The sequence below is a fragment of the Lasiosphaeria miniovina genome, assembly GCF_030549165.1.
Source record: "Lasiosphaeria miniovina strain SMH2392-1A chromosome Unknown B0T26scaffold_5, whole genome shotgun sequence".
Taxonomy (NCBI): domain Eukaryota; kingdom Fungi; phylum Ascomycota; class Sordariomycetes; order Sordariales; family Lasiosphaeriaceae; genus Lasiosphaeria; species Lasiosphaeria miniovina.
The window spans coordinates 5,650,198-5,677,720 of NW_026848224.1; the positions used below are offsets into that span (position 1 = coordinate 5,650,198).

The window sequence follows — 27,523 nt, forward strand, 5'->3', positions numbered from 1 at the left end:
GGCTACTCTGTGCTTCCATAATACAAGAGCTACGCAATTACATTAGCTATGTACATGTACATGTACATGTACCAGCCGTGTTGCAGAGCTTACGGCGCAAAAAGAGCTCGTTGGCGGTCGCTATATTTCACAGCCACGTGCCCTAATACCTAGAGTTCTAGCAACATCATTGTTCCAAATATTCGGGCAGGGCTGAATTACGCTGAAGCCTGGTCGCCTCTTCTAAACGTTCGGCCCAAAGACGACACAAATAGAAACTTGCACAATCAACCATTCAGGACTCTCTCTTACGACCGCAGTGATCGTATCTAATTGTGTTTCTGCTTCCCACCGCGCCAGCCCCACCGCCGACGGCCCGCCGGGCGCCCAAAGCAGTGGCGCGTTTCTACCCCGCACCACCAAAACGCCCAACCAGCAACGCGCCACCGGAGATAAGTGGCATGCAGGGGCGCCTCTAGGTTTCATTGGGCCAGTGGCCGCCAATGCCAACGTGGGAAGTGGCTTGAAAGCCGGGGGCCGACAGGCCAATGTCGGCCGACAGACCAATGTCGTCAATGCCATGGGCTCTAGATTTAATGATAAGGCCCTGCCCGGCGGGCTTGGTCCAGATGCAAGCGGTCAGCCACCAACGCTCGAGGCCCGATAACTGCCCACGGCGCTGCTATCAATTGCTGGTCATCGCCGTCGGTGGACCTCTTATCCGCACATCCATCCTCGGCCGAATCTCGCGCCCGGCTTCGCTTCACCACCTCGGCAACACCAGTCCCGACCGGGACAGACCTCACATCGCCGTGTCAAGTTGTCACATTTTTCTTGAATCAAAGAGTCTTTGCTCATTCGCAAAATCTCTGTGTTGTTTCCGCCGTGGTCTAAAATCGGTCGGCCTGTCCGAGAAAGCTGAATCAGAACTGTTTGGGGTGTTGGAGTTGAGATCCATCACGCGCCAAAGGCCCTGTCTCCGCCAAAGGCCCTGTCGCTGTCTATTGTCCAACCATGTCTACGCCGAGCCAGACTCTCACTCTCCCAAGTGCCAAGCCCTACGCTTTCCAGTTTCCACTTGCCACCACCGCTCTGATTATCATTGACATCCAGAGGGACTTTGTCGACCCCGGCGGCTTCGGCTCCGTCCAGTGCGGCAACGATGAAATCTTTTCCAGGGCCCGCGCCATTGTCCCCACCGTCAGGAAAGTCCTCGATGTTTTTCGCTCCGTTGGGGGCCATGTGATACACACCCGCGAAGGACACCAACCGGATCTCGCAGACCTGCCGGCCGCAAAGAGGCTCCGCCAGATCTCGTCTCCCCATGGCCACCACACCATGGGCATCGGTGACCAAGGCCCCATGGGCCGGCTCCTGGTCAGGGGCGAGTATGGCCACGACATCATTGATGAGCTGACGCCGTGGCCTGGCGAGACGGTGATTGACAAGCCTGGAAAGGGGAGCTTTTGGGGAACTGACATACACCGGGTCTTGCTTGCTCGGGGCGTGACTCACCTGTTGTTTGCCGGAGTCACTACCGAGTTTGTCTCACAGCCCAGATTGCAACTCCGTCCGTAGCTAACTCGGCTCTGGTCAGATGCTGTGTCACCACAACATTGCGAGAGTGCAATGATCGCGGCTACCAGTGCTGCGTGCTCGATGACTGCACCCAGGGCTTTGATGCCCAGCAGGTGGCCACGTCGCTGGACACCGTCAGCGGCCAAGACGGCCTCTTCGGCTTCGTGGGCACAAGCGCCGATTTCTTCACGGCAATCAACGAGTCGCTGACGCAGCTCACGCCGCCGGCGACGCCCCCTCTGCTGGGCGACGACGGCCTACCGCCAATCGACGAACTCATCTCACGCTACAAGAAAGGCATCACATCACCTGCCGAAGTCGTCAACTTTGTCTTTGACCGCATCGAGAAATACCACGCCACTGACCCGGCTGTTTGGATCCATCTCGAAACTAGGGAAAAGGTGCTGCAAGACGCAGAGAAGCTGGCCTCTCGACACTCGGGCAAGCCGCTGCCGCCGCTGTACGGAGTTCCGTTCTCTGTGAAAGATACCATCGACGTCAATGGCGTGCCGACGACGGCCGCCTGCCCACAGTACGCGTACACGGCCACTTTCAACTCACCGGCCGTCCAGTACGTTCTCGACGCCGGCGGCATCTTCATCGGCAAGGTCAACCTGGACCAGCTGGCCACGGGGCTGTCCGGATGCCGGTCGCCGTATGGCATCACGCACAGCGTGTTCAGCGAGAGGCACATTTCGGGCGGGTCGTCGTCGGGGTCCTCAGTCTCGGTCGGCGCCGGCCTCGTCTCGTTTGGCCTGGCGACGGACACGGCTGGCAGCGGGCGAGTTCCGGCAGCATTCAACGGCATCGTCGGCTTCAAGCCAACCAAGGGCACCGTGTCCGCCAAGGGCCTCGTGCCGGCTTGCAGGACGCTCGACACAATAACCGTCGTTGCGCCGTCGGTTCCGGACACCCGAAAGGTGTGGCGGATCATAGCCAGGCACGATCCCGACGACCCCTTCTCCAAGCTGCCCCACACGCTTGTGACGTGGAAGGTCGACTTTCGCGGCCCGCGCTTGGGCGGCTTCACCTTCGCCGTCCCTCCTCCGTCCTCGCTTGAAGTCTGCACCAAGGCATACCAGGACCTCTTCAGCCAAGCCGTGAAGCTACTCCGGTCGTGCGGGGGGCGCCTTGTCGAAGTCGACTACACGATCTTCGAAGTTGCCGGGGACTTGCTCTACGAAGGCGCCCTCCTCCACGAGCGCATGACGTGCCTGGGCCTGGAATTCCTGCAGACAAAGCTGGAAGAGCTGCACCCGGTCATCAAAGCGCTCTTTGGCGGCGCGCTCGAGAAGCCGCCGTCGGCGTACGACGTGTTTCGCGACCAGGCGCTGCAGATCCAGCTGACACGCAAGGCCCAGCAGACGTTCGACACGCTGCGCGGCGGCATCGACGTGCTGGTGGTGCCGACGACGACGCAACACCCGACCATCGAGCAGATGACGGCGGACCCGCTGCGGCTCAACTCCAAGCTGGGCACCTTCACGCACTACGCCAACGTCGTCGACCTGTGCGGCGCCAACGTCCCCGCCGGCACCTATGTCGACGAGCTGGGTGCCGGGCTGCCCTTTGGCATTACCATTCTGGGCGGCGCCGGGTACGACGCCAAGGTGCTCGACATTGCGGGCGTGGCCGAGGCGACGTTCAAGGAGGCGTTCGCCAAGGCGTGATGGTGTTGCGACTCCACATAGTTCATCGGAGGGCTCTTTTCTAGAAGTGTTATATCATGCTTGAAGTATTCGGTCGCCGGCGGAATGTTGCATTACGGAGCTGGAGGTGGAATTCGAGGCCTCGTTGGTAGCCTGAAGCATTCAGGACGGACAGATTCAGTGGCATTTTCTTCTTTGATTTCTGGGAAACTCCTTGTAGTTAGCACACCGTCGTACATAGCCGAATTTGACTGACCGTTGATCCCATTTGCTTTGGCCCATTCTATCTCTTCATCCAGGTATTCAGGGGCCCGTTCCCTCTAAGCCAGACCTAGTGTGTAACCATCGGGCACAAGCCAGTAGACGTGGACGGAAACGCGTCTGAGATGAGATATTTCTTGTTCTTGACAGCAAGCGACTAACGACCTGGTCGCGATCCCACGCGAGCCCCCTCGCTCCTCTCGAGAGGGAAAAGGGAAGCTAAAAATACACAGCTTCAAATGCCAACCTCTACAGAAGCTGAATACCCGCAGCACTCCGCATGCCAACCTCTACAGAAGCTGAATACCCGCAGCATTCCGCATGCCAGTCAACCCACAGAGACATGATCAGACTTAGAAGCGCGGCCACCGGGGCGGCGGACCACCCTTGGCAAACGCCAGCGCCACCCAGCCGCCAATCAGCAGCAGGCCGCCGAGCGGCGTCACGGGCCCCAGGAACCGGAACCGCTCCGTGTCCAGCGTCAGCGCGTAGATGCTGCCGCTGAAGAGGGCCGTCCCAGCCGCGAACAGCGTCGCCGGCACGGGGTGGTTGTGCGCGAGCAGGATGGCGACCGAATGGATCAGCTACGCATTGGCGTGAGCATTAGCAGGGGTCTGATGGCACGGCATTTGAGCGGCTTGCCCGGCTCGGTCCGGGGAGATGAGCAACTGCTGGGGTTTGAGGCCAGGCAATGGCGGGCAATCTGTTATTCCCGGCAGGTAGGGAGTAATCCGCAAATACACACCTGGTAGTGCGCCGCTGTGCCCCAGTTGGCCAGCTTGGCCGGGTCGGCGATGCGCTTCTTGAGCCCGTGGGCGCCGAACGCGCCGAGCCCGACTGCCAGCGCCCCTGACAGCGCCCCCACTTTCCAGAAAAGCGCGCTGCTCATGCTGGCACCGCTGCTCGGGCCGGTTTCTTGCGATGTAGGGGGAGCAATCAGCGGCGTCTGTTCGTCTACGCGGGAGATTGCGTGGCTGGTGGGCATGGAGGGCGCGTGTGTTTCGGAGTCTCGCGGTGTTTTGGGGGAAAGGCGAGCGTGCGTCGCTGAAGCAAGGTGGGCCATGGTGGAGACAAATGAAAATTACGCGCAGAGTGGCTTGGAGTGGGGCAAAGAATTGATCTAACCCCAACCCTATTGACTTCTAGATCAGAACACTTCCGACAACGCAGGCTACAGATACCAACGCCCAGCCGCCGATCAGTAAATGAACATGCTCCCTAGGTCTGATGACGGTCTACTAAATACGTCATCCTCGGCTTCAGCCAGTTTTGCCTTGATAGTTGCCTGCAAGGCCGCCAACCGGCACTCGATGTCACCTTGGGCCCGTACGTCGTCGAGCTCCTGCATGTTGTCGAGCTCCTGCATGTCGTCGAGCTTTTTGTCTCCAATCTTTCTCATCCTAGCAAGCTTTTTAAGCTTGGCGCCGTATTTGTCCATCTTGGCAAGCAATTTTTTGTACTCTGCCTCCGTCCTGTCGAAGCTGGCGTCGATGCGGCGGATCGCGTCCCGTAACTCTTCCATTCGCTTGTCGATCTTGGCGCAACGCAGTTTGACCAAGGCCTCGGTGACCTTGGGCACTGCAACATCCTCCTGGCGCGAGCCGTCAGGTTGCTTGGTAGACCCCGCAATTGCCTGCGCGTTGGCGAGGATTTCCTCCAGCAGCGCGACTCGCATCTTGTTTATGGTATTCCACTGCTCCAGGTCATACTTCGGCGCCTTCTCGGTTATGGCCTCGAGGCGGTCTATGCTAGCCTCGTGCTTGGCACGCAGTGCCTCGATCTCTGTGGTTTGGACACACGAGTCGTCGCTGACCGCCGCCGGCTCGGGCGCGGGCGCGGGCGCGGGTATATCGACAATTGGGGCGAGCTTATCGGCACCAGTGGCCAGAGCTCTGACCGAGCGAGTTTGAAAGATCTTCAGTAGCTGAGTGACGTTAGTGTGTGCCTTGCTGGAGAGGGCGGATGCGTGTAGGGTCGTGGCGGCAGGTCACATCACCACGACGAGCAGAACCGCCAAAGTGAGCAATGTAGCAGTTTCTCTTGCTCGTCGCGGAGGAGTCAAAGGCGCCGAGACCGTCAACGGGGCGAATAGTGAGTGGGACTGGCTTACTCCGTCATTGCCCGTGAACCTTCTCCCGCCATATCGACCTTGGGCCCGGTCGCGGTTGATGGCTTTTGATGTCCCAAATTTAGCAAAGGCAAGACAAAACGAGGTCGGCAGGTGTTGAACAATGTGGGAGGTTCGACAGGGCAAAGATGCAAGATGCGCTGCCTCGGTCGAGCGGTGCTATTCTCCCATCATTCGGCCTTGTAACCTCCTGTATACTGTATGGGGCTGGTGCTGGGTTTGCTCCTAGTTGGAAATGCCGGGAGGGGTCACCCGTAACATTCGAACGTACCGGAAGTGACAGTGTTTGTGATTGCGCCGCTCTGGGGGCCCTCGGAATTGAACAAAGCCATGGCGGCACTAATCAGAGAGAAACTTGTTGTTGTGACGGGGTGGCTGCGACAAAGGATGAATTAGCCGCTGCCCCAAACAAAGCCGATTTCCGCATGTGAAAGATATGTGAGATGACGAAATATCAAGATTGATTGGCGAGAGTGAGTTGGCTGCTACGGCGACTTGAACCGCTGCGATGATATCAATCGGAAACAGATCGAAGCTCTGAGTCATGCCTCGGCAGCGATTTCTAGACCATTCGAGTCCAGCGACGCGGCTGAGGGACGAGGGGTAGGAATAGCACACTCGGTAAATTATCGGGTGGGTTGCTACGTACCGAACAGCTTTATGAACACACGTACGGATCAGGCATTCGCTTCTGCGATCAAAGGCTGTTGTGAGTTGGTAAAAGGTGCAAGGAGGCTGCCAGCAGATGGGTTGACGGGGTCGAAGAGGTTGAGGATGATTTGAGAAAATGAGCGCCGCGGAGAAATTGCACCGTGCTACTACAAGTCATGTTAACACCCTACGTGACGGTTGGTGGGAGCAGGAGAACCGAAATTATGAGGCAACGTCGGATGAAAAGTCGCCGCCGTCCACCAACCGGATACTGATGCTGAAGTGTTCAGACTAGGTCTAAGTGAAGCTGGAGTATCCAAACTGAAGGAATTAATGAGCCGGGGTCCCTCAAATCCACAAGTCTCGACAGTTAATTGTTTACCAATACCGACAGCGCAATTGTGTACCAATACCAACAGCGCAACGATACTCGGTCCATCTTGATCTGACTAACATTGATTTTTTCCAAGGCTGCGACAACACCATTCAACCTTCACCAACTACAGAGCCCGGATCTTTGCATACGCCATATTCGGAATCCGGAAAATCTTCTCGACACACGTCATGTTTTCAAGCTCAGTTGGCAGCTCAAGGAACTCAAAGTTCAGAATAAGGAGGACCACGATGATGCGGAATTCCATCACGGCAAGTTTGCGCCCTGCAAAGGTTCTGGGTTAGCCACAAAGCTCGCGGGCTACGCAGACAGAAATGGGGCTCAAAGACACTTTACTCACCAAAGCAACCCCTGAATCCACCGCCAAACGCCAGCGACGGCAGAGCATTGGAGTTGAAGACTTCTTTGCGCGTCTTGTCGTCCCTCACGAGCCAGCGCCGCGGATCCAAGCGGTCGAGGTCCCGGCCAGCGGCGCCCTGGAAGCCGTCTCCGCGCTTGATGGCCGCGTCCCTTGAGGTGGCACTGCGCGTGGCCTCGTCGGCCGGGGCGGGGGTGCGGTTGATGTGGTAGTTGAAGAGTATTTCCGTGCCCTTTGGGATGGGACAGCCGAGGATCTCGGTGTCGACGACGGCCTGACGGAGGCTGCCCTTGGTTGTGCCGGCGAGTCGCACGACGTCCTCGCAGGCGCCGTCGAGGTACGGGATGTCCGACTCGAGGATTTCGGCCACGGACGGCGGCTCCGGACCGGGAAAGGCTGCTTTCAGAACCCCGCGCAGTTCTGTCTGCACAGCTGGGAAGGCCTCCATCAGCTTGACGAACCACGAGAGGGCGGTGGCAGTGGAGTCGTAGCCCTGCATATCGGTTGTGTCGGTTAGCAAGGTGCGATTTGGGGGGTGGAGAGGGTACATACCCCACTGATCATGACGAGGAGCTCGTCGACAATTGCCTGGTCCTTGGTGGGATCGGTCGGGGCCCTGCCCGCCTTCTTCGCGTCGAGCAGCTGGCGGCGGAGGACCAAATCCAAGGCACAGGTGTCCATGTCCCCGGCTTCCAGGCCGGCCGCGCCGAGATGCTGGAAGCGCTCCACCGCCTTCTTCATGACCTTGCAAATCTCGGTCTCCACAGTTCTCCTGTGTTGGCGGTACCGCGCGGTGAAGGTCTCCAAGTACATCCTGACCCAGGGCAACGGAAACTGGGAACCGGTGTGGATGGCACTGCTGATGTAGTTGACCTCGTCTCTGAAGATGTCGGCGGCGGGCCGGGCCTCTTCTTTGTACGTGACGCCGGCCAGCTGGTTCCGCATCTTGCGCGTCTCGTTCCTCGTCATGCCCGGCTCCTCGCCCATTAGAGATACCCACATGGCGTCGAGCGCGAGGTTTTCAAAGTCGCCGACGACGCTGAATGGCCGATCCTTGCTCACGGTGCCAGCCCTAAGTCGCCACAGATCCACCAGCTCCAGTGCCGCCTTGTGAATCTTGGGTGCCGTCGTCTTGCGCAGAAAGGTTACACTCATAATGTCGGCCCACAGGCGCTTCTGCGCCTTGAGCTGGGGCGTAGTGTAATGGGTGATGCTGCCATTTGGGAACATGGGCCGGAAGTGGTCGATGCTGGTGGACGCTTTGTCGAACTCCTTGTTGCGCCGCAGGATAATGTCCTCAATCTCGCGCGGATCCTCGAGCATCACCAAGGGCTTGCGGAGCAGGGACGGAAACAGGACCTGCGCGATGGGCGTGCCGAGCTTCCGCGTCGAGACGGTGAACATGGCCTCGCAGAACTCGTTCATGTCCTTGATCAACACCACCATCGCGGGCGTGTCGCCGCCCATGCGGCCTGCCGATTCCTTGTTGTAAGGGATGCCAGGGTAGGGATTTGGATAGAGCCCGCGCCATAGAAATACCAAAAGCACCCCCAGCAGGCTCAGCACCAGGGCATAGGTCGCCGATACAGACTCCAGCATGATTGTTGATGATGAGGGACCTTGGTTAGCCAGCCTGTATGGTTGAATGGTATTATCGTGGTTGGATGCGAGGCTGGAAATGTGAGCAGTTGTGAGCAGTTGTGAGCAGTTGGGACACGACGGACAAGGACGGCGTCGGACATTGCACACCGCCTTGCTCCGCAGCAGAGCGACCCGTAATACAGGGTCCGCGGGCAAGCCTGCGGTTGCAGAACCAACTGACCCTGGAAATTCCCACAAGTCGACCAATCGGTTGCACCAGCTGACGCGCCAACCTTGCAAAGCCACTGTCCCAAAGTTCCAACACCACAGTGGGGCCCATTTATCCGCACCCATACGCAGTAGGGCTGAAATGGGCATATTTTGGCACTCGGTGGCGGTGCTGACTCTGACCATCCCCAGCTGCGATGATTGGTGGCGGGTGTGTATGTATAATTATCGTGGCTCTGTAATCTTTTTGTCGGTGACACCGACTATCCCACATTGGTTCAACCAACCCAATTTAAGTTTCGAGGTCACTTACCTATTCTGGCAGCAGGACGGAGAGAGTGGCAAGAAGTGGGGCGTGGACCCCCAGTTTCAGGCACGCGCCCTGTTTAGTCGCTGCATTGCATACCCCGCCAACCAGCCGGCAGGGTTCTGAGTTTGATTGCCAAAACCAAATGCGCAGCGCGCCCTTTTCCACTCGCATCCATTCCGTACCCGAACCGAAATGCCGCGAGTGCCCACGATTCGAGATGTTGTGCCTGGGGCGTACGTCGACATTGTGCTCAAAGCGGACCAGCCGACGGGGCGCACTGTGGCCGGGACTGTCCAGGACGTGCTGACGAGGGGCAACCATCCGCACGGCATCAAGGTGCGGCTGGTCGATGGCAGAGTCGGCAGGGTCCAGACCATGGCAGCGGCTCCCGGTCACGGCCCGAGCACAACCACTCCCCATGGCGATCCCGGCCCCTCGTCGTCTACCAATTGGGCTTCGCCAGGCCAGGGCTACGATCACGATCTGCCCTCGGGCCAGATTGGCCTCGACGCCTTCGTGAAGCCTGCGAGACAGCGTCCGCCTGGTAAGAAGGGGGCAGACAAGAGCGAACTTTCCAGCGAAGAAACGTCGACGTCGGCGAACTGCAAAAGCCAGAGTGGAGGCGGCAGTGTCGACGGCCCGACAGTGGCCCAGGAGACGTCATCTTGTCCCGTTTGCAGCGCCTTTGACGGCGACGCCACTGCGGTTGCCCATCACGTCGCGAGCCACTTTGACGACTGACTGCATCGCCAACTGGCTCCCAAAGAATTGACGCGACGCAACGCAACCTTGGATATCTCGACTAAATTACATTATTTACTAATTACACCTGCATCTCTTATCTCGCGTCCTCAACTGTGCCTAGCCCCTCCTCGACACCCAATACCATGCCCCAGTTCCATTTGTGAACGACCTCTATGCACCAACTTGGGCCCTCGTCGCATCGTGATGCAGCCTATCTCTTCGGATACCGCTCGGCGGCGCAAAGCAACCGCAGCCACGTCCAAGTTGGCATCATCCTTCTTATGAGATTTTGCAATCGGATACCGCCCTTGGGCTTGGCAAACTCGAAGTTTCCATTCTATCAGCGGCGGCGACAAGCGTGGCCGTGCTCATCTCGCTTCTGACTTCTAGGCCCTCTGGTATCATTGCGCCTTGAGATGAGTCGGCTATCCTTTGAGGCTAGGCCAAGACATTCCACCAGAATATACCACGTTCTTGCCGTGGTTGCAGCTGGCTGTAAGAGGCTCATGGCTTCGCTCCAGCTCAAGTCTTCCGCGAGGTCGTGTAGCGCGTGGTTCACCTGGGTCCAGACCTGAGTGTCTGTTGAAATGGCGCATCTCAATTAGAAATCTGTTAAACGCAAGACAGAAGCGACAATGTCGACGGCCACTCATCTGAGCGCAAGCGATCCCGCACTGTGTGGCTTGCGTCTTCCAGCGCAAAAGGTTTCGGGAAATCCAATGGTTCCAATTGCTCATCATCTCACTCCGTCCTGCTGATCACACCATCCCTCGGCGGACAAAGTCGGTGGGACTGAGGGGCTGTGCTTGATAATAGCCTAGCTCGATGCTGTCCTTGTCGCTGGAGTCGTCCTGCCCATCGCCCAGAGATTTGCGTCCTGCTGGGTCCGGGCTACCGGTGGTAAGAGTTCGGTCGAGAGATTTCAAGTTGCTCGCACTAAGCCGTTGCTCGTTCGTCTGCCGTGGCGGCGGCGACCAGGACCGAGAAAATATTTGTGTCCGGCTGTTGAAGCTTGCTCCGACGCCGGACTCTGCCATCGCCGTCGAATCTCCCGTCTCGTACCCTCTTGGGTGTGGCGCTACAAAGTGGCCTCGGACTAGGGCACGCAGTATTGGGATCGAGGCGGCCATGATGCAAATCGCAGATTCTGCGTTGCCCCAGGTAAGAAGATTCACGCTTGCGACTGTCGCCGGGTCAATATTCGCGGCTTATCGTAGCTTACAGTTTCCCTTCGGGAGCCAGGAATACACCTACGGGGATCTGGTGATGTGATGTTTGGCAATGTCGTTGTCTTGACGGCTGCTGCGGCCCCGGCACTGCTAATGTCAGGGACGTTCGGGGAACATGGACACCAGTGCACATACAAGACGCCCATGCTCATGGCCACCACAACTCCGATCCTCTCCTTTTTGCTCATCTCGAGGGACCAGATGTACTTCCACGGCAAAAAGGCCAACAGCACGTCCATGGTTGCCGAATATACTTGATGCATTCATTAGCCTTCCTCGCAACCCTCGCAACCGTCTCCTGCCCTGGACAATGACTCACCACAGGAGAACATGTTATAACCGAGGGATACCTCGATGTCGATGCACCCGCTGCCGTTGTTGAAGAAACACTGCGTCCATATGAGGACGGCACTCATGCCCAGCGTGGCCGTCAACGAAATGAGAATAAACAAAACAGCGAACCTCATCCAGCGGGTCGGGATGCGCAGAAGTGTGAGGGCAAACGATGTTTTGCCCCAGAGATTCGACAGGACGAGCAGCGTCGACAGAGAGTTGACGACGGGCCCGAACAAGACCAGGTTCTCGGCTGGGATGGTGGCCGGGTCTTTGCCGTAGCCCAGCTCAATAATGTATGCGACTAGTCCGGCTTGGCCGGCCAGGGCCAACCACGACGCAAGCAAGGTGTAGTCGTCCCACCAAAGCCCCCGATTCTGGCAGTTCTTGAGGTACAGCCTCGTGAAGAGGAAGATAGCCGACAACGACACCAACAGCCAGATTATCGTGTTCAGTCGAGGGCCGTAGTCGATCGTTGAGCTCAAGGCCGCCATTCTTCGGGTTGGCGATTACAGATGCTGAAAGAGGGCTTAAAGGTCCGATCTAATTGACGGAATCGAAAGTTCAGATGAACGAGAAGAGGGCGGACGGAGAACGAAAGACACGGGTCGGAAAGCGGTTGGGGACATAGATGAAAGACTGGAAAGACGGAAAGTCTAGACCGGCCGCGTTCTCAAAAGAGACGAGAACTATATGCCAGAGGCCGGCTTATTGTCGACAAGGTCCGGAAACCAGGGACGTGTGTGTGTGTCAGGTGGGCGCGCATTGCCTCTGACAAGTTTTGAGACGGTCGCTGTACGCCGATCATATTGGGGTGGGGAGGAGAAAAGGGCGGCGATCGTGCATGGCACCGAGGGCGGTATGACCCGGGGAGACCCACCCAAACAGGACCAAAACAGGAGAGGACAGCTACAGCGCCGAGCGCAAGCAAGAGCAACGACTCCAATGGTCCGAAATTTCACCTGTCCGTGTCCTGCTAGCTCGGTCGGCCACTCATGGGTCAAAGCATGGCTGCAGCTTACCGGGGATCTGGGGTGCAGCTTCGCTGCCCACCCTCCGAGAGGGTCTGTGCAAACACGAATCCGTCACCGTACATCATGCCGAGCACCAAAAACGACAAGACCCTGACGGCAATACCTACGTAGTAGCGGTGACAGCTCTGCAGACACCTTCCACAAAAAGCAACATGTCCCGCGACAAGAGAGGAGAAGAGAAAAACAAAAAGATGGTCGAGGCCCATTTCTTCTTCAAAACTAGGGTGCGAGCGAGGCGTTCCGAGAACACACATCGGGCCTGCAAATCATGTGTCCTGATCACATTCCGGATCGTCGTTTCTGTCGGAACACGGTGACAGATTCGAAGTGCAAAACTGGTCCCTTGTGCTAGGGGGCTTATGAACACACTCAGCTGCAGCTAACAATTACACGCCCGTGCGATTTACACATACAGCTGCCATGCATCAGCCTCGGGGCTGACGCCCCGGTTCCTTTGCAGGACAAAGGAAAGGACAGACAGACCGGCAAGCTGAGCGCACGAACCGTTACTCGGCCTTCGCAGTCAGCCCCAAACCCTCGTTGACTCTCAAGACGGAAGCGTGTATCGCCTTCCAGTCGTAGTCGTCGGCGCCGTACATGCGCTGCTTGTTCAAGCGCACCACATATGGCGCGCCGTCCACGCCTGCTCTGTCCGCATCAACGGCAGCGTCGACGAGCGGCCGCTCCCAGCCAAACAACACCTGCCGCCGTCGCAGACGCCACGTCGCCCGGGCGTCGTTGCGCGGTTCCCGACAGTCGTTACCAGGGCCCGAATCAAGCACGGGGTAGACGTCTTTCATCTGCAGGTCACTAACAACTTTCCCTGCCGCCTCTAGCTCAGCCAGCGTCGGCGCGCGCGCGAGGTGGTCAGCGGCGTCCTCGAGCGCGGCCTCGGGGTCGAATGGCTCGACCACCCACGCCTTTTTCTGCCAGCCCGGCAGGTGCGCCACCGCGACCGGCACGGCTACCCACGAGCGGTTGCTCACGGACGGCGTAGTGATATGATGGCTCTGTCCGGATGGGCCCTGCCCCAGCTTGATACCCCGCGGGTTGAAGTGGAAAAGCGGAAGCCTAGGGTCGAGCAGGCATGTAAGGAACCGGATGACTGTGTGGAGCGTGTGCTCGCTCTTTGTCGTGTCATCCCTTTCATGTTCTTCGCTCTTTTGTTGGGCGCCCTGTCCGCCGGGTTGGACACTCCTCTCACTTTCCTCTGCACTTTCTTGTAGATCTCTCTTTTCTGTCAATTCTTGAATTTCCACCTCGACCCCCCCGTGCTTCTCGTCGTCTGCCTTCTCTTCTGTCTCGTCCTGTTCTGTCTCGCCCTGTTCGCTGCTGCTGGGCTTTCTCAAAATGGAGAGTAGTGAGGATGCAGCGTGCGCGAGTCGAGGATCGGCGGCTTCGCCCATGGTCCCGTGCTGCCACCCGACGGTGTCGGCCCTCATGGCATCGGGAAACTGAAGTACCCACCCGAGCCCGCTGTCGATGGCTCTCCCGAGCCACGGCTGGAGAAACACGCCGAGTGGCCCGCTTGGGCCGTCGCGGTTGTGGGTTTTCAGCACGTCAACTCCAAGTTGAACTTGGTGCGAGACATCTTTGTCGGCCACAGCCAAAAACTCTCGTGCTAGGACTTTGAGGCCATGTTCTTCGATGAAGCTCGTCGCTACGTCGAGTGAATCGGGAGAGGGCTTCTGCGGCTGGGATGCAAAGAGGAGAAGATCTAACTCGATATACTGAGCGGTGGCGGCTGTGATCGAGTGAGGCCAAGGAGTAAGCAGCTGCTCCTCTCGCGCTCCTTGCCTTGGCCTGGTCATCCAGGACAAGGTCTCTTCGCCGGTTCCAGTGCCGCAGACAATCTTGGACTCTGGCCCGTCAACGACAAGCGGCATTACATCCCCGGCTGCGAGCACGAGCAGGGAAAATATCCAAATGACGTCCTCGACCGTTTTCACAGCATCGCCGCGGTAGTACAGCGGAACCCCGGCCGTGTTCAGGGCGATGGACATCAAGTCGCCTTGCTGTGCGCAACCGTGCGACAGGATGCTGATAAGATGCTGCATGGCCGAGATCCCCCGAGTGGCATCGGGCATCAGCTTCAAGATCCGCCAGTAGCGCTGCCGGAGCGTGACCGGGTTCGGGTCACCGAGGGCCTGCGACATGGCGTGCACGTTGCTCACCGAATCCGACGGGGACGGGTCACTATCGCTCAAGTACATGGAGACGTAGTGCACGAAGCGGAACTCAAACTGAAGCACGCGCCCGTCGTGTCCATAGCACAGGAACAGCGGGTTGTCGATCTTGCGGTGCGAGGCGACGCGGCTTTCGTGTGCACACCACGCGCGGCTATACCACCGTGCCCCAAGCATCTTCATAGCAAACGCCCTGCCCGCCTTGAGAGGGTTGCTGCCGCCAGACGCCGCCGACGCCGCCGCCTCTTGCTGCTCGCGCCGGGGAAAATACCCGAAGAAGAAGTCGGACTTGGCGGCACCCTCGAGCCCGTTCTCGGCCAGCTCCCGCGACAAGTCGGCGTAGAAGCCGGCGTACACCAGTCCGGCTGCCTCCTCGTCGGCCGCCAGCTGCACGTCCTCGAGCAGGATCGCCACCCGACGCGCTGAGCGATACACAATGTCCATGGCAGCCACGTGGGCCGTCCGGTCGCGGTTGCTTGCTTGGTTGATGCACAGCTTGTCCAGCCACACCCCCTCGCCGGGCCCCTTCACTAGTCCCATCACGGCGTCTACCATCGGCCGTGAGATGTCCCATCCGGGCGCGATGGGCTGCGCCGCTGCCGCCAACGGCCACCCGGGATAGTGCCAGCAGTAGCTAACGACAACGAAGGAGGTCACGGCCGGCTTCTCTGCTGTAGCCGCCGCAGGCAGGAGCATGCGCAGCGGGAGCCGTGACACGGCCTCCTCCTTGGGGTGGAACTGGCTCCCAATGTCGGGGTTCAGCTCGCCTAGACGGCGCACTATGGCTGCGGCCGACGCCTGGCTCTCGGGGCCGCGTAGCACCGCGCTGGCATCGGACAGCAGCGCCCGCGTGTCGGCGGCCGTCAGCTGCACCAGCGTCTGCCCGAGGCCCGACAACACCCCTGCCTGCGACTCGGCATAGCAGCCATCGTCGGGTCCTGCTGCTGCTGCTGCTGCTGCTACTGCTGCTTCCATGGCGTGGTATGCTGTGAAGCCTTGGGTGAGGGTGATCGGCGGAAGGCCTGGCGCCACCCGCTCGGGTCGGGTGGCAAGAGCGGGGAAGCGGAAGGGAGCTGGAATAGAGGTCACCCACTGCACTGCCCCGACTCCACTTCCCATCCATGCCCTGCAAGTTCTGCTAGCTGCCCGAAGAGCAAGCGCTCTGTGGTCAAAAGTGGGCCCCCAGAGTAGTGAGGTTGCAGTGGACTTCTCACCGATGATGGGCCCCTCACGGACGCTAGGGCCTCTTACGGGAGCCAAGCTGTTTAACAGGAGCTAAACTGACCACCTGTGGCTTCAGGATTATCAGCGAGACATCCTGGCTCGGTCACGTCTCAGAATTCTGTGTCTTGAGCGGCTGGCTGTGGTTACCAAATCAACCTGATCAGTGACGGGGTCGTGTCAAAGTCCCTGTTCAGCGCCATGGTTTTAATTTGGCAACGCATCTCACGGCTTTGGGTTGAACAGGCTTTGCTTAGTTGGTATAAACACGACGATATCAGTTTGAGACGAGGCACGCGAAGGTTCGGCTCTGCCCTGTGATACAACAGGTGATCGATGTCGGGCTTTCCAGAACTACCTCCCGGTCATCGCCCACATCGCCATCCAGCTAAGATATGGCAAATGAGACAACATCGACCAAGACGCAAGCGGTGTTTCCGTCATCTGTGACGCTATGATCTACATGGGGACTTACATGTCTGCGTATTCATCACCTGACAAGTGCTATTCAGTGAAGTTCCAAGACCTTGTGAAACCCAGTCTCACAAAGAGGGGCGGCCGACTGGGGATATATGCCGAGAAATAGCACGGTGCCCGGTTTATGGCCATGGTCTGGTGGGCTGACGCCCTGCGGACCCCGGATCAGCTTGTCAACTCCACAGAGGCGAGGCCGTTTGACTGGATCTACATATTTTCTCTCGACTCACCTTTACGCGGCACAGCCTAGTCACCGCTTAACTCCCCTTTCTGCTCTATCGTGACGACTCACTGTACCCCTCATAGTCCTCAAATTCTCTGTGCACTATTGAGAAGCTGCATCTGCCTTCGATGCACCTAATTGCCGGTACTTCTCCGCTCTTTGTGGTTGGATATTTCGAGCCCTTGGCGATTCGTGATAGCCAAGACAAAGCCCAACAGGGATGGAAGGGATCATCGGTATATGCCCAACCGTCCCCAACCCAACGGATTACGTGCTCCCTGCTTTTTCAATGTCGGCCTGCCGTGCAGACCGACGGCCTACATGCACACTTGCTAGCCTCATAGGTAAGAGAAACGGCGATCAGAGGGGCTTGCGGCCAATGCGGTTTGCTCGAGATCAACGTGCCAGAGCACACGCGTATGGCATGATCGGGAGTGTTGTTTTGCAGGACGAAAAAGGAGTCGATGCAGGACGCAAATACTGCAATGCAGCTTTCAGCTGCCGTCGGGACGCCTTCGCATCCTGCGGGGCCCACCGAGTCCCCTGGCTGACGGGCTTGTGCGCCATCCGATTGGCCTTTTCTAGGGGTATGACGAGGGTGGAGACCTTTGACGAGCTCAGTCGGTTTCCCAAAAGAGAAAGCTCAGCCCCTCTAACGAAACACGGTTACAGACGCCTTACATCAACTCAGTCACGCCTGGATGAGAGACAGTCAGGCGCCCTACGCGCGCGAAATTCTCCATTCCTATTCCCGAGACCGGATCCGCATGCGAGGCCATCCCAGAAGACGGTGTCTCGTCGGGAACGTCTTGATGTCGTCAAAGGGCCGCCTTGTGCGCGATCGAGCACTTATAAAAAGGGGGCAACTGCCCTCGTTTTACTCCATCAAACAAGCCAACTCATGTCTTCAATCTGAATCCCTGATTCCTACAAGCGTCATAAAAAGTTGCCCTCTCATTCACATCTCAATCTACCGAAACCGCTCTCATCATGGGTAGAACCTCGTTCCTCGCTCCCTCTTCTAAGAAGAACGAAGCCTACTTCTTTCACGGCACCAAGTACGCCCGTGTGTACTTTGTCCCCAGCTCGCCCACCGAGGAGATCACGTACGGCCCGGCGAGCGTCGCCAAGGAGTGGAAGACGCTCGTCGAGGCCGGCTTCGACACGGTCGACGCCGCGCTCCCGGTGCCGGGCCACGACGGCGAAGTTTACTTCTTCAGCGGCGTCAACTACGTCAAGATCCGCTTCACGCCCGGCACGCCGGACGAGCGGATCACCTTCGGCCCGCGCAAGATCGCCGACAAGTGGAAGACGCTCGCGCAGGCGGGCTTCGAGACGGTCGACGCAGTGCTGCCCGTGCCGGGCGTCGAGAACGAAGCCTACTTTTTCAACGGAAACCGCTACGTCAAGATCCGCTTCACGCCGGGCTCCGCTGATGAGCAGATCGTCTACGGCCCGGCCAACATCGCCGACGAGTGGAAGACGCTGGCCAAGGCCGGCTTCAGCACCATCGACTCGGCGCTCCCCGTCCCCGACCAGTCAGGAGAGGCCTATTTCTTCAGTGGCAGCCAGTACGTCAAGATCAAGTTTGTGCAGGGCTCGCCGACTGAGGAGATCCTCTACGGCCCCACCAGCATCACCAAGGAGTGGAAGTCACTTTCGTGGGGCTGGTAGAGTCTGCAGCCCGGCTGGCATGGCCTCCTGAAATGGAGGGACGCAGGGCGACGGGTGAATGGCAGGGATCTCGAAAATGCGCCATGTTCACGCACACTCCTTTGCATATCTAGGCCTCTCCATAGGAGACTGTGGGTAGCTTGATAGCAAACTGAACAGCGCAATGAATTTGACAGTAGTTCCTGAATCACACGCGAGAGATTCCCCAGCCCCAGCCGTCAGTATGTTAATTAATACCTAAAATATCGTTGACCGGACCTTCCACAGACTCGGGATTTTCGTGGTTGTGGAATGCTGTTCATCATACCCATGGCCTTATCAAGGTTCAAGAAGCGGCACTTCTGGCAACCTAACCCCGCCGTCCCGCTTTCGTATGTCCCGATTACTGGTTGCCGTAAATACCGCAGCTACAGCCGCGGTAGGTGTGAACCCCTGCGGCACTGGTTTAAGTCCGGGTTCTGCCCGTTTCCAGTCACGGGGTTAATGAGTGCGTCTCCTACTACCGTCAAATCGTCCCCGCATACTAGAGCGGCGTGACCCTCGCAGCCCATGACATTTCTCATGGTTGCCTCTCCTCTCACTCATCCCTCACTTCACTGTCCGCTCTCTCTCTTGCCGCAGCTGGGGTGGGGTATAAAGAGTTTAGAAATCGGCTGGCGGAACATAAGGCTGTTTCCTCTAGTCTTGTAGTTACGAGAATATTTATCGTAGTCGTAACTGAGGTACATAGGATTCTAGGTTTCTCGCTCGATGGCCAGGCCCATACATGGGCCGAGGCATGTGGGTCCACCTTGAGACCATATTACCACCTTCCTATATTCAGCCACGGCCTACCTAGGCAGATAGCTAGACTTCCGTCCTGCAGCAATACAGTCACCAGTTTCATGCCCAATGTTCGAACTTGAAATCCGGTGAGCCGGGTATGCGGCGCTGGTCTGGCTGCACCGATTTAGTGGAAGCTACCTCAGGCGAGTAATTAAAGGTGCCCAGGAACAAAGGTGCCCAGGAACGTTGCGGTTTCCTCGGGGTGTTGAGAACGGATTTTCGTTGTTGGCCATTCCTCGGTGGCCCCGCTCGGAAGAAACCGTAGACTCCTGTTTCTAGTACCCGAGTTATTGGGTAGATGGCGACGAGTCGGCGTAGTGCGGGATTATAATGATGCACGCTCGGAACCGAACTGTCTCTTTCGTACAAGAGCGCGCCGGGATGCTTGCTAAAACCTCGCCTAAATTTGACCAGAGATATACGTCCTATTGATATGCCTGCCGACTGCCGTCAAATACGGCCCTAATCTGTCAAGAATGCGAGGAACCTCGAGGAAACGCCGCCAGCCAGATGTTGAAGTTCTCGCTCGCTAAGCTCGGCCTCCGAGGCACATTAACGCCGGCCCGCACGAGAATGCGTCAGGTCAACGTCATTTGCGCATCTGGTCTGCGGGTCGTGTGCCTCTCGCGGAGAAAAAAAAACTTATCGTGCCTTAGTCTGAACTAGCCGATCGGCGATGCATGGCTCGAGCGGGAGGGTCTTGAGAAGGAAAACAGGAAAGGAAAGTGTTAGAACAGCGAAGGAAAGTGTTGGAATAGCGGTATTCATGACCGTGCTTTTGGTGCAGGAGGGAGGTAGCGCAAGGCACGTGCCGGCTCACGTGGTACGTGAGCGCACGGGGGCCTGCGTGCCGATCCACCAAAACCAAGCCCAGAAACCTTAGTTACTTCTGTACGGATTAGACAATCGATGAATAACCATTACCCCTCCCTAACCCCCCCCCCCTCACAGTAGTACTACTACGAACTATTCCGGAATACCACGAACAGAAAGCGTACCGACCCGACAGGTAATGGATAGGATGTCGATGAGTAATCGGCTCATTGCGTGCCGACGTGCCGTCTTCAGGAGGCAGAGGCTCGCCACGCCTAGAAGTCGCTAATTGGCCGTACCTAAGCCGAGCCGTGTCGACCATCTATGTTCCATGCAGGCCGCAGTGACATTCGGTGTCTAGCACTGTTCTGGGTTGCCATGGCGGCGCGTACTTGTATCTGGTGCAGCTGTTAGCCTCGGCAGTTGTGGTTTGTATGCAGCATCAAGCTTTCCAAACCCGGCCCGGATCCCTGCGCGTGATTCCCTACAACTGCACATGCCGCGATGGCGATCGGCGCCCCACTGCCCGCATCTGCATCGCATTGCCCGGGTCTTGATTTGTGGGTAGTCGCGTGGGAGGCGTATCGGAGTGGGAAGCGGGCGACATCCGTCCAGCCCACATCCTCGCTCCTGTCGCGTTCGCGCGGAGTTCGGCTCCGGGCCTTCGCGCATATTGTCAAAGCGATGGAATCGATCGGCGCAATGGGAGGGAGAGCTTGGGCGCCAGAGATAAAACACTCTCGGGTCCCAGGCACACTAGTCAATTGGCCAGGACGTACGTCGAGAAATCCTTCCAGCAGCAGTCACAGCTAACAGCCAGAAGAAGCTACCGAAACAAGTACAAAAACAGCATGGACGGAAGCGTCGAGATCCCCGACCGCCATGGCCCGGAGCCCCAGTACGGCGAGCGGCTGATCGTCAACATCATCGACGAAAGAGCTCGGAACGCGCCTGACATGGAATGGATATGGATTCCCAGGACCTCGGACCCCAAGGACGGCTGGAAGCTCATCACGTACGCGCAAGCCGCCAACGCCATCAACCGCGTCGCCCACAAGCTCGTCTCCATGCCAGGCCACCCCAAGCCAGGCGAGATTCCCACCGTTGCCTTCATCGCCCCCAACGACGTGCGCTATGTCGTCTTTGCCCTGGGCGCCGTCAAGGCTGGTTACCAGGCCCTGTTCATCTCGCCGCGCAACCCCCAAGAGGCCCAGCTGAACCTGTTCGAGTTGACCAACTGCAACACCATTTGGCTCGACGCGAGCTACAAGACAACAGTCCAGCCATGGCTGCAGGAACGCAACATGAACGCCATCACGACCTTTCCCGTCGATGCGTGGTTCCCCGACGAGCAAGTCGAGCCGTTCCCGTACCACAAGACCTTCGAGGAGGCCGAATGGGACCCGCTCCTTGTCCTCCACACCAGCGGAAGCACCGGGTTCCCCACACCCATCGTGGTGAGGCAAGGCATGATGGCCGTTGGCGACAAGTATCACAACCTCCCACCGAAGGGTGGTAGGCGATTGTGGGTGGACGAGATTTCACGGAGATGTAGAAACATGTTCCTCCCCAGTATGCTCGACTCGCTTCCCTTCCCCCTGCCTTTTCCGCGCTAAAGTGCGAATGCGAAGCTCACATGACCCCAAGTGCCAATGTTCCATGCCGCCACCATACTTACAATCATGGTAATGGCCCACTACTGGGACATGCCCATCGTACTGGGCATTCCCGGCCGCCCACTCTCTGCCGACATGGTTCTCGGCTGTCTAGAGTATTACGACGCAGACATGACACTTCTACCTCCTGCTATCCTGGAGGAGCTGAGCCAATCTGACGAAGCCATCGACGAGTTGAAGAAGCTCATATATGTGGGGTTCGGCGGCGGTGAGCATCACGGCCAGGCCATCCAGGCGTGCATCTGCTGACGGAATATCAGGCAACCTAAATCGTGTAGCTGGCGATAGATTGGTCGAAAAAGGCGTGGCTTTGCTCAACATGATCGGCGCTACAGAGTACGTCTAAGCGGAGCATTCCCTTCCGTCTGCGGCTTCCCCTCCGTCTGCGGCTTCCCCTTTGGCTGGATGCCGCTGACCTGTCAGGTTCTTCCCATATCCCATTTATCTGCAAGACGACCCAAAGCTCTGGCAGTATTTCATTATCGACTCGGATGTGTTTGGATGCGAGTGGCGGAAAAGCGCGGACGAGGGCGCGTATGAACAGGTGGTTGTGCGCAAAGGCAAGCACCCGGGATACCAGGGCGTCTTCTTCACCTTTCCCGACCGGGACGAGTACAGCACCAAAGACCTGTTTCGGCCGCATCCCACGCTGCCCGACCACTGGATCTACTACGGCCGGTCCGACAGCATCCTCGTCTTCTCCAACGGCGAGAAGCTGAACCCGGTCACCATCGAGCAGACCGTCATGGAACACCCCAAAGTCAAAGGGGCCATCGTCTTAGGCATGAACAGGTTCCAGGCCGCCCTCATTCTCGAGCCATTCGACCCGCTTCAAGACGAGCAGGAAGAGCAAGATTTTATCGAGAGCGTCTGGCCGTTGATAGTGAAGGCGAACAAGGAGACCGTGGCCCACGGCCAGATTGGCCGCCGATTCGTAGCCGTCGCGCGCCCCGACATACCCTTCCTGCGTGCCAGCAAAGGAACCATCCAGCGGGCAAGCACCGTCCAATTGTACAAGACCGAGATTGACAAGATCTATGAACGCGCCGGGGAGCTGCCAACGACCGAGGCACCCAAGCTGAACCTCACCTCCAGGGTGGCCCTGACGCGGTCCATCGAGGACATGTTCGAAAAGCATCTACATGCGCCCAGACTGGAAGCGGAGACCGACTTCTTCAGCGTCGGCATCGACTCCATGCAAGTCATCAACGCGTCTCAGCTCCTCCGCGCGGGGCTCGAGGCGGCGGGCATCCACATCGACGCTTCGGCAGTAGCGACGCGCGTTGTTTACGGCCACCCCACGGCGAAGCGGCTCGCTGAATATCTCTACTCGGTCGTTAAAAAGGGCGGCCACGACGCTCTGAGCATCGACATGAAGCAAGAAAGCCGCACCATGGAAGCTCTGGTGGAGAAGTACACGAGAGATCTGCGGCCAGGATGCACGGACAAACCGGCCCCCGCAGACGAGAACCAGACGATCATCATCACGGGCACCACGGGCGCTTTGGGGTCGTACATGCTTGACCTTGCATCTTCGAATCCGAGAGTCAAAAAGATCATCTGCCTGAACCGTTCCGAAAACGCCAAGGAGCGCCAGTCCAAGGGGAACGAGGAGCGCGGCCTGAGCACCGACCTGTCCAAGGCCGAGTTCCTGCACGCCGACCTCTCGCAGCTCGATCTCGGTCTCGGCAGAAACGTGTACGACAGGCTGCTTGGGGAAGTCGACCGGGTCATCCACAACCAGTGGCCTGTCAACTTCAACATGCCCGTCGAGTCATTCGAGCCGCACATCGGCGGTGTGCGCAACCTGGCCGACTTCAGCCGCAAGGCCGCGAAGCGGGTGCCCATCATCTTCGTGTCGTCGGTTGCCACGACCGAGGGCTGGAACCAGCCCGGCCCCGTGCCAGAGCGGCCCATCCACGACTTTAGTCTGGCTGTTGGCGGCTACGGGCGCTCCAAGCTGGTCAGCAGCTTGATCCTCGAGAAGGCGGCCGAAGTCTCAAAGGTGCCGACCGAGATCGTGCGCGTCGGGCAGATTGGCGGCCCGGTGAGCGAGAAGGGCTCCTGGAACCGTCACGAATGGCTGCCGAGCCTGATTGCCAGCTCGCTGTACCTGGGGCTGCTGCCCGACGGGCTGGGGCCGATGATGTCGACGGCTGACTGGACGCCGATCGAGGGGATCGCGAACCTGGTGCTCGAGGTGTCGGGCGTGGCGGACGAGGTGGCCATCGACGACATGCAGGGCTACTTCCACGGCGTCAACCCGGCCAAGGCGCAGTGGCAGGCGCTCGTGCCGGCCGTCAAGGAGTTCTACGGCGACCGCATCAAGAAGATCATCCCGCTCGACCACTGGGTGGCGGCGCTCGAGCGCAGCCAGGCCAAGACGGAGGACATCGGCAAGAACCCGGGGGTCAAGCTGCTCGACACGTACAAGGCCTGGTCGCAGGCTGCCAAGGAGAGCCAGGAGCACATTGTGTTCGACATGACGCGCACCAAGGAGCGCAGCAAGACGATGCGCGAGATGAAGGCTGTCACGCCGGAATTGATGACGAACTGGTGCAGGCAGTGGGAGTTCTAGGCTGCAAAGTTGCGCGGAAGCGGAGGAACTGAGACTATAAATAGAATCCGCTAGGCCCCCGAGTGAATTGGCCCCGAGCGAATCTACCTGGATATTTGCCATTCACACGGGCAAATTTTCTAATTAGTTCTAATCTCCGTGCCGCAAAGACCTGGCCCGCAGATTGATGATGTCCGCTCTTGCTCATGCCGCAGACGGACAATGCAAGGCCCTCAGTTCTCGTCCTTGTCCGACCTTTCCACATTTTCCACCATGCCAACCGACGACTTCTCTCCGTGCAGCGCCGGGCCTTGCTCCCGCACCTCCTTCAGCGCCTCGTCCATGATGTTGGTCTTGGTTCCCTTGAACTTCCACGCCCCGATGCGCCGCTCAAACAGCTCGTCAATCTCTTCCAGCGTTCGGCCTTTCAGCTCGGGGAGGAAGAAGAAAAAGAACACGCCGCAGGCGATATTGGACGCGGCCCATATGTAGCCGTATTTGGCGCCCTTTGTCTCTGTCAGTTCACTCTCACACGCGGCAAACAAGGGGAAACCCACCCAGTTGAGCTTGTCCGGGTTGATAAAGTACGGCGAGCAGAAGCCGGTGAGCCAGGCCAGAAAGTAGCCCAGGCTGATGGACGACCCCACCGTCCACGACCGCAGCCGCGTGCTCACGAGCTCCGTCGCGACCGGATAGCTGGCCACGCCGACAAAGGCGTTGTACGCAAACATGTACAGCGACACAAAGGCAATGACGCTGTTGCGCGCAATCACGGTCCCCGGTACCGTGCTCGCCGTGATGGCCATGCCCAGCAGGAACAGCCCCTGGAACAGCGCCCCCGTCATCATCATCTGGCGCCGCCCCAGCACGTAGCGCATCAGGTAGATGCCCACGTTGACGCCCACGAAGCCGAAGCACGTCTTCATGATGGAGTACTTGAACGCCTGGTCGATCGGCAGGCCCGACACCACCATGAAGTAGGTCGTGTAGCTGATGAGGAACCAGGACCCCGAGGCTGTCTGCGTCGCGATGACGCCGTAGCAGAGCAGCGTCCGGCGCAGGTCGGTGCCTGTGCGGCAGGTTCGGTCAGCTAAGCTACACGCAAATCTGCGACGGCGGCAGCAGACGACGACATACCCTTGAACATGTCCAGCGGCCGCACCGACTTGAGCAGCTTCTTCTCCTGCTCAATGCCCATGACCATCTCGACGTACTCGAGCTCGAACTCGGCCGGCGTCAGCGAGTCGCCCCGCAGCGTGGCCAGGGCCCGGCGCCCCTCTTCTAGCTTTCCGCGGTTGATGAGATACCTCGGCGACTCGGGCACAAAGAACAGGCCAATAGCCAGCAGCGCCGGCACGATGAACTGGATGCCCAGGGGAATCTGGTACGACGACTTGTCGAGCACCTTGGAGGTGGCGTTGGTGACGGCGGCGCCGGTGATGCTCCCGATGTTGACCCACTCGGAGAACAGGGCGACCATGACGGCGCGCAGGTGGGCCGGCGACGCCTCGGCGCTGTAGATGTTGGAGAAGGTGACGAGGAAGCCGTTGCCGATGCCCAGCACCAGCCGCCCGACGATGACGGCCGCCTGGCTGTCGGTGCCGATCTGGATCGCCGCCCCGACCGCCGTCAGCAGGCACGCGACCCAGAGCGCCGGCTTGCGGCCGAAGAAGTGCGCGAACGCGCCCGCGAAGATGGACGAGAGGAACGCGCCGAGGGTCAGGAACGACCCGATCAGTTGTTGGAACGTGGGCTGGCGGTGCCGTGTGGTCAGCGTCCCGGCCCGCGGTGTGTGCGGCATTCGGCGCGTTTCAGGGGCCAACTTACATCAATCGCATAGCCGCCCGCCGCCTTGGCGTCGGGGTGTCCGAACACGATCAGGAACCCCGGCATGGCCTGGAGACTGGCGAGGCACGCCGAGTCGAGCCCGTACTGCATGTTGGCGATGGCCACGACGCTGCAGATGATCAGACATTTCCTGTTTGCCCAGAGCGACGTCTCGGGGAGCTGCACCGGAGGCGGCGTCTTGCCCGCGACGGTGGCCATTGCGGCCGATTCTGGGTCAGGGGGGTGCGGATGTTTGGTCTGTGTTCTGTGCGCGTGTTGTTCTTCGACGAGTCCAAGCGCGCGGTGTGCAATGCTTCTCGGCCACAGGGCTCAATGTCGTGGGCCGGCGGTGATGTTATACAAGAACGCGTCTGTCTGCCTCGGAGCACCCTCCAAGCCTGCTGCCAGGAGGGGTAGCCATCGGGTATATAAATCCTGTCTTTTACCGTTTCCTATTGCGGAATGATGGCGGTTGAGAAGAACTAGCACATGTCTTTATTGGGGTCGTTGGGAGCCCGGGAGCCCCCCGCATCTCCTCTCTCGGCACTTGTTTTGATATCCGCCTTCATCGCGTTTCCCAAACGGGCAGCCAATGCTCCCTCTTCATTGGTCTCAGAGCCGCTTGTGTAAAGCTGTCTATCCCATCACACCCCGAGCTGTGCTGGCGCTGTTAGCGACACCAATTCTACCATCCAAATTCTACCATCTTTTGTCCGTGGAACTGTGTGAATCGTTAGGACATGCTTCTCTTTGGAGACCTTTTGCTAATTGGATCACAGTGAATATGACGATGAATTTGCACAACGCCACTCCCCATCCAGCCACGAGGCTCTGAAACAAGGCGTTGGTGTTGCCTGATCTTCTTCACCGTCGTATAATTGTCAGGAAGTGAAATCCTGTCTCTCGTACTTCTATCTCCGTAAGCTAGAACGTCGGAACTAATTGTTCACCGCAGTTCTCGGTAGCCAGCAAGCTGACCGAGTTTGCATGAGAGCACGAGACACGGCGAGGGGCCAAACCCAAAGCCAAGCCAACTAGACCTCTAAACCCCATGCCAACAAGACCTCTAAACCCCATGCCAAACCCCAAGCTACGGATCCCGACAGGGCCCCAGGTACATGCCATTGGCGACATGCTGGCCCGCTAGCACTAGCCTCGTGAATGCTGCTCTAGCCTAGCGGCACGGAGAAGTAGTCTAGACACTAGCCTTCCAGTCCCCGGCCCTGAGGTGATCAGGGTCCAGAACATCGGTTGACGATTCCTTTGAGAATATCAGCTACCTACCCCGCAAAATATTCGCTGCATGAAGCAAACATGGGGTTGAACTAGCCGTGATATGCACGTTTTGCCGCTTTTGACGCTTTCGCTCTTGCCCCTGCCATCCATCCAGTCACGCACGTCGGATATGTCTAGCCGGTCACTGCACCTGAACCATCTCACAGCGACAGGAGCCTAGACGATGAATCGCCACTTTGGAAGAACAAACTCAACTCGAGACGAGCTCCAGGAATTTACCATCAAAAAACACGAAACAACATCTAGCCGCCATTTGGGTGGTGGACAGTTACCTACCAGAGGTAATAAGTC

At 58.4% G+C, this 27,523-nt stretch overlaps 10 protein-coding genes across 10 annotated transcripts; 4 read left to right on the forward strand and 6 right to left on the reverse strand.

Moving 5' to 3' along the window:
* Window positions 1-993: 993 nt before the first annotated feature.
* On the forward strand, window positions 994-3,227 carry B0T26DRAFT_651206 (glutamyl-tRNA amidotransferase subunit A; the record flags this gene model as incomplete). The annotated part of the gene is made up of 2 exons (XM_060438253.1): window positions 994-1,520; window positions 1,577-3,227. The coding sequence occupies 2 exons, from the start codon at window positions 994-996 to the stop codon at window positions 3,225-3,227; spliced, it is 2,178 nt and encodes a 725-aa protein (XP_060295430.1).
* A 531-nt stretch (window positions 3,228-3,758) lies between these two features.
* Window positions 3,759-4,492, reverse strand: B0T26DRAFT_719547 (uncharacterized protein). The gene is made up of 2 exons (XM_060442430.1): window positions 4,213-4,492; window positions 3,759-4,051 (listed from the first exon to the last, which is right to left on the reverse strand). The coding sequence occupies exons 1-2, from the start codon at window positions 4,450-4,452 to the stop codon at window positions 3,821-3,823; spliced, it is 471 nt and encodes a 156-aa protein (XP_060295431.1). The 5' UTR covers window positions 4,453-4,492; the 3' UTR covers window positions 3,759-3,820.
* A 60-nt stretch (window positions 4,493-4,552) lies between these two features.
* Window positions 4,553-6,142, reverse strand: B0T26DRAFT_719550 (uncharacterized protein). Its single transcript, XM_060442431.1, has 3 exons — window positions 5,867-6,142; window positions 5,578-5,639; window positions 4,553-5,391 (listed from the first exon to the last, which is right to left on the reverse strand). The coding sequence occupies exons 1-3, from the start codon at window positions 5,925-5,927 to the stop codon at window positions 4,666-4,668; spliced, it is 849 nt and encodes a 282-aa protein (XP_060295432.1). The 5' UTR covers window positions 5,928-6,142; the 3' UTR covers window positions 4,553-4,665.
* A 568-nt stretch (window positions 6,143-6,710) lies between these two features.
* Window positions 6,711-8,783, reverse strand: B0T26DRAFT_385043 (cytochrome P450). Its single transcript, XM_060434722.1, has 3 exons — window positions 7,551-8,783; window positions 6,981-7,491; window positions 6,711-6,904 (listed from the first exon to the last, which is right to left on the reverse strand). The coding sequence occupies exons 1-3, from the start codon at window positions 8,595-8,597 to the stop codon at window positions 6,747-6,749; spliced, it is 1,716 nt and encodes a 571-aa protein (XP_060295433.1). The 5' UTR covers window positions 8,598-8,783; the 3' UTR covers window positions 6,711-6,746.
* Window positions 8,784-9,309: 526 nt separating this feature from the next.
* On the forward strand, window positions 9,310-9,858 carry B0T26DRAFT_742517 (uncharacterized protein; the record flags this gene model as incomplete). The annotated part of the gene is made up of 2 exons (XM_060444128.1): window positions 9,310-9,661; window positions 9,701-9,858. The coding sequence occupies 2 exons, from the start codon at window positions 9,310-9,312 to the stop codon at window positions 9,856-9,858; spliced, it is 510 nt and encodes a 169-aa protein (XP_060295434.1).
* A 761-nt stretch (window positions 9,859-10,619) lies between these two features.
* On the reverse strand, window positions 10,620-11,917 carry B0T26DRAFT_651094 (uncharacterized protein; the record flags this gene model as incomplete). The annotated part of the gene is made up of 3 exons (XM_060438246.1): window positions 10,620-11,044; window positions 11,206-11,343; window positions 11,410-11,917. The coding sequence occupies 3 exons, from the start codon at window positions 11,915-11,917 to the stop codon at window positions 10,620-10,622; spliced, it is 1,071 nt and encodes a 356-aa protein (XP_060295435.1).
* A 1,046-nt stretch (window positions 11,918-12,963) lies between these two features.
* Window positions 12,964-15,618, reverse strand: B0T26DRAFT_754152 (uncharacterized protein; the record flags this gene model as incomplete). Its single annotated transcript, XM_060445793.1, has 1 exon — window positions 12,964-15,618. The coding sequence occupies one exon, from the start codon at window positions 15,616-15,618 to the stop codon at window positions 12,964-12,966; it is 2,655 nt and encodes an 884-aa protein (XP_060295436.1).
* A 1,936-nt stretch (window positions 15,619-17,554) lies between these two features.
* Window positions 17,555-18,238, forward strand: B0T26DRAFT_678365 (Hemopexin-like domain-containing protein; the record flags this gene model as incomplete). The annotated part of the gene is made up of 1 exon (XM_060440223.1): window positions 17,555-18,238. One exon carries the CDS (start codon window positions 17,555-17,557, stop codon window positions 18,236-18,238), a length of 684 nt encoding a protein of 227 aa, XP_060295437.1.
* A 2,489-nt stretch (window positions 18,239-20,727) lies between these two features.
* On the forward strand, window positions 20,728-24,130 carry B0T26DRAFT_754154 (uncharacterized protein; the record flags this gene model as incomplete). Its single annotated transcript, XM_060445794.1, has 4 exons — window positions 20,728-21,448; window positions 21,524-21,760; window positions 21,813-21,888; window positions 21,976-24,130. 4 exons carry the CDS (start codon window positions 20,728-20,730, stop codon window positions 24,128-24,130), a joined length of 3,189 nt encoding a protein of 1,062 aa, XP_060295438.1.
* A 106-nt stretch (window positions 24,131-24,236) lies between these two features.
* On the reverse strand, window positions 24,237-26,341 carry B0T26DRAFT_385221 (general substrate transporter). The gene is made up of 4 exons (XM_060434723.1): window positions 25,937-26,341; window positions 25,247-25,862; window positions 24,667-25,178; window positions 24,237-24,615 (listed from the first exon to the last, which is right to left on the reverse strand). The coding sequence occupies exons 1-4, from the start codon at window positions 26,153-26,155 to the stop codon at window positions 24,343-24,345; spliced, it is 1,620 nt and encodes a 539-aa protein (XP_060295439.1). The 5' UTR covers window positions 26,156-26,341; the 3' UTR covers window positions 24,237-24,342.
* Window positions 26,342-27,523: the final 1,182 nt, after the last annotated feature.

What these genes read in the sequence shown, in the direction of transcription:
- B0T26DRAFT_385221 (XM_060434723.1), bottom strand. Translation starts at nt 26,155, where the DNA reads ATGGCCACCGTCGCGGGCAAGACGCCGCCTCCGGTGCAGCTCCCCGAG. An exon ending in CGGGCGGCTATGCGATTGAT is followed by an intron (nt 25,863 to 25,936) that starts GTAAGTTGGCCC and finishes CGGCACCGCCAG; the next exon opens with CCCACGTTCCAACAACTGAT. An exon ending in ACCCGGACAAGCTCAACTGG is followed by an intron (nt 24,616 to 24,666) that starts GTGGGTTTCCCC and finishes ACAGAGACAAAG; the next exon opens with GGCGCCAAATACGGCTACAT.
- B0T26DRAFT_719550 (XM_060442431.1), bottom strand. Translation starts at nt 5,927, where the DNA reads ATGGCTTTGTTCAATTCCGAGGGCCCCCAGAGCGGCGCAATCACAAAC. An exon ending in CACAAACACTGTCACTTCCG is followed by an intron (nt 5,640 to 5,866) that starts GTACGTTCGAAT and finishes GGACATCAAAAG; the next exon opens with CCATCAACCGCGACCGGGCC. An exon ending in GGTTCACGGGCAATGACGGA is followed by an intron (nt 5,392 to 5,577) that starts GTAAGCCAGTCC and finishes AACGTCACTCAG; the next exon opens with CTACTGAAGATCTTTCAAAC.
- B0T26DRAFT_385043 (XM_060434722.1), bottom strand. Translation starts at nt 8,597, where the DNA reads ATGCTGGAGTCTGTATCGGCGACCTATGCCCTGGTGCTGAGCCTGCTG. An exon ending in TCCTCGTCATGATCAGTGGG is followed by an intron (nt 7,492 to 7,550) that starts GTATGTACCCTC and finishes ACCGATATGCAG; the next exon opens with GGCTACGACTCCACTGCCAC. An exon ending in TGGATTCAGGGGTTGCTTTG is followed by an intron (nt 6,905 to 6,980) that starts GTGAGTAAAGTG and finishes GAACCTTTGCAG; the next exon opens with GGCGCAAACTTGCCGTGATG.
- B0T26DRAFT_719547 (XM_060442430.1), bottom strand. Translation starts at nt 4,452, where the DNA reads ATGCCCACCAGCCACGCAATCTCCCGCGTAGACGAACAGACGCCGCTG. An exon ending in GCACAGCGGCGCACTACCAG is followed by an intron (nt 4,052 to 4,212) that starts GTGTGTATTTGC and finishes GCCAATGCGTAG; the next exon opens with CTGATCCATTCGGTCGCCAT.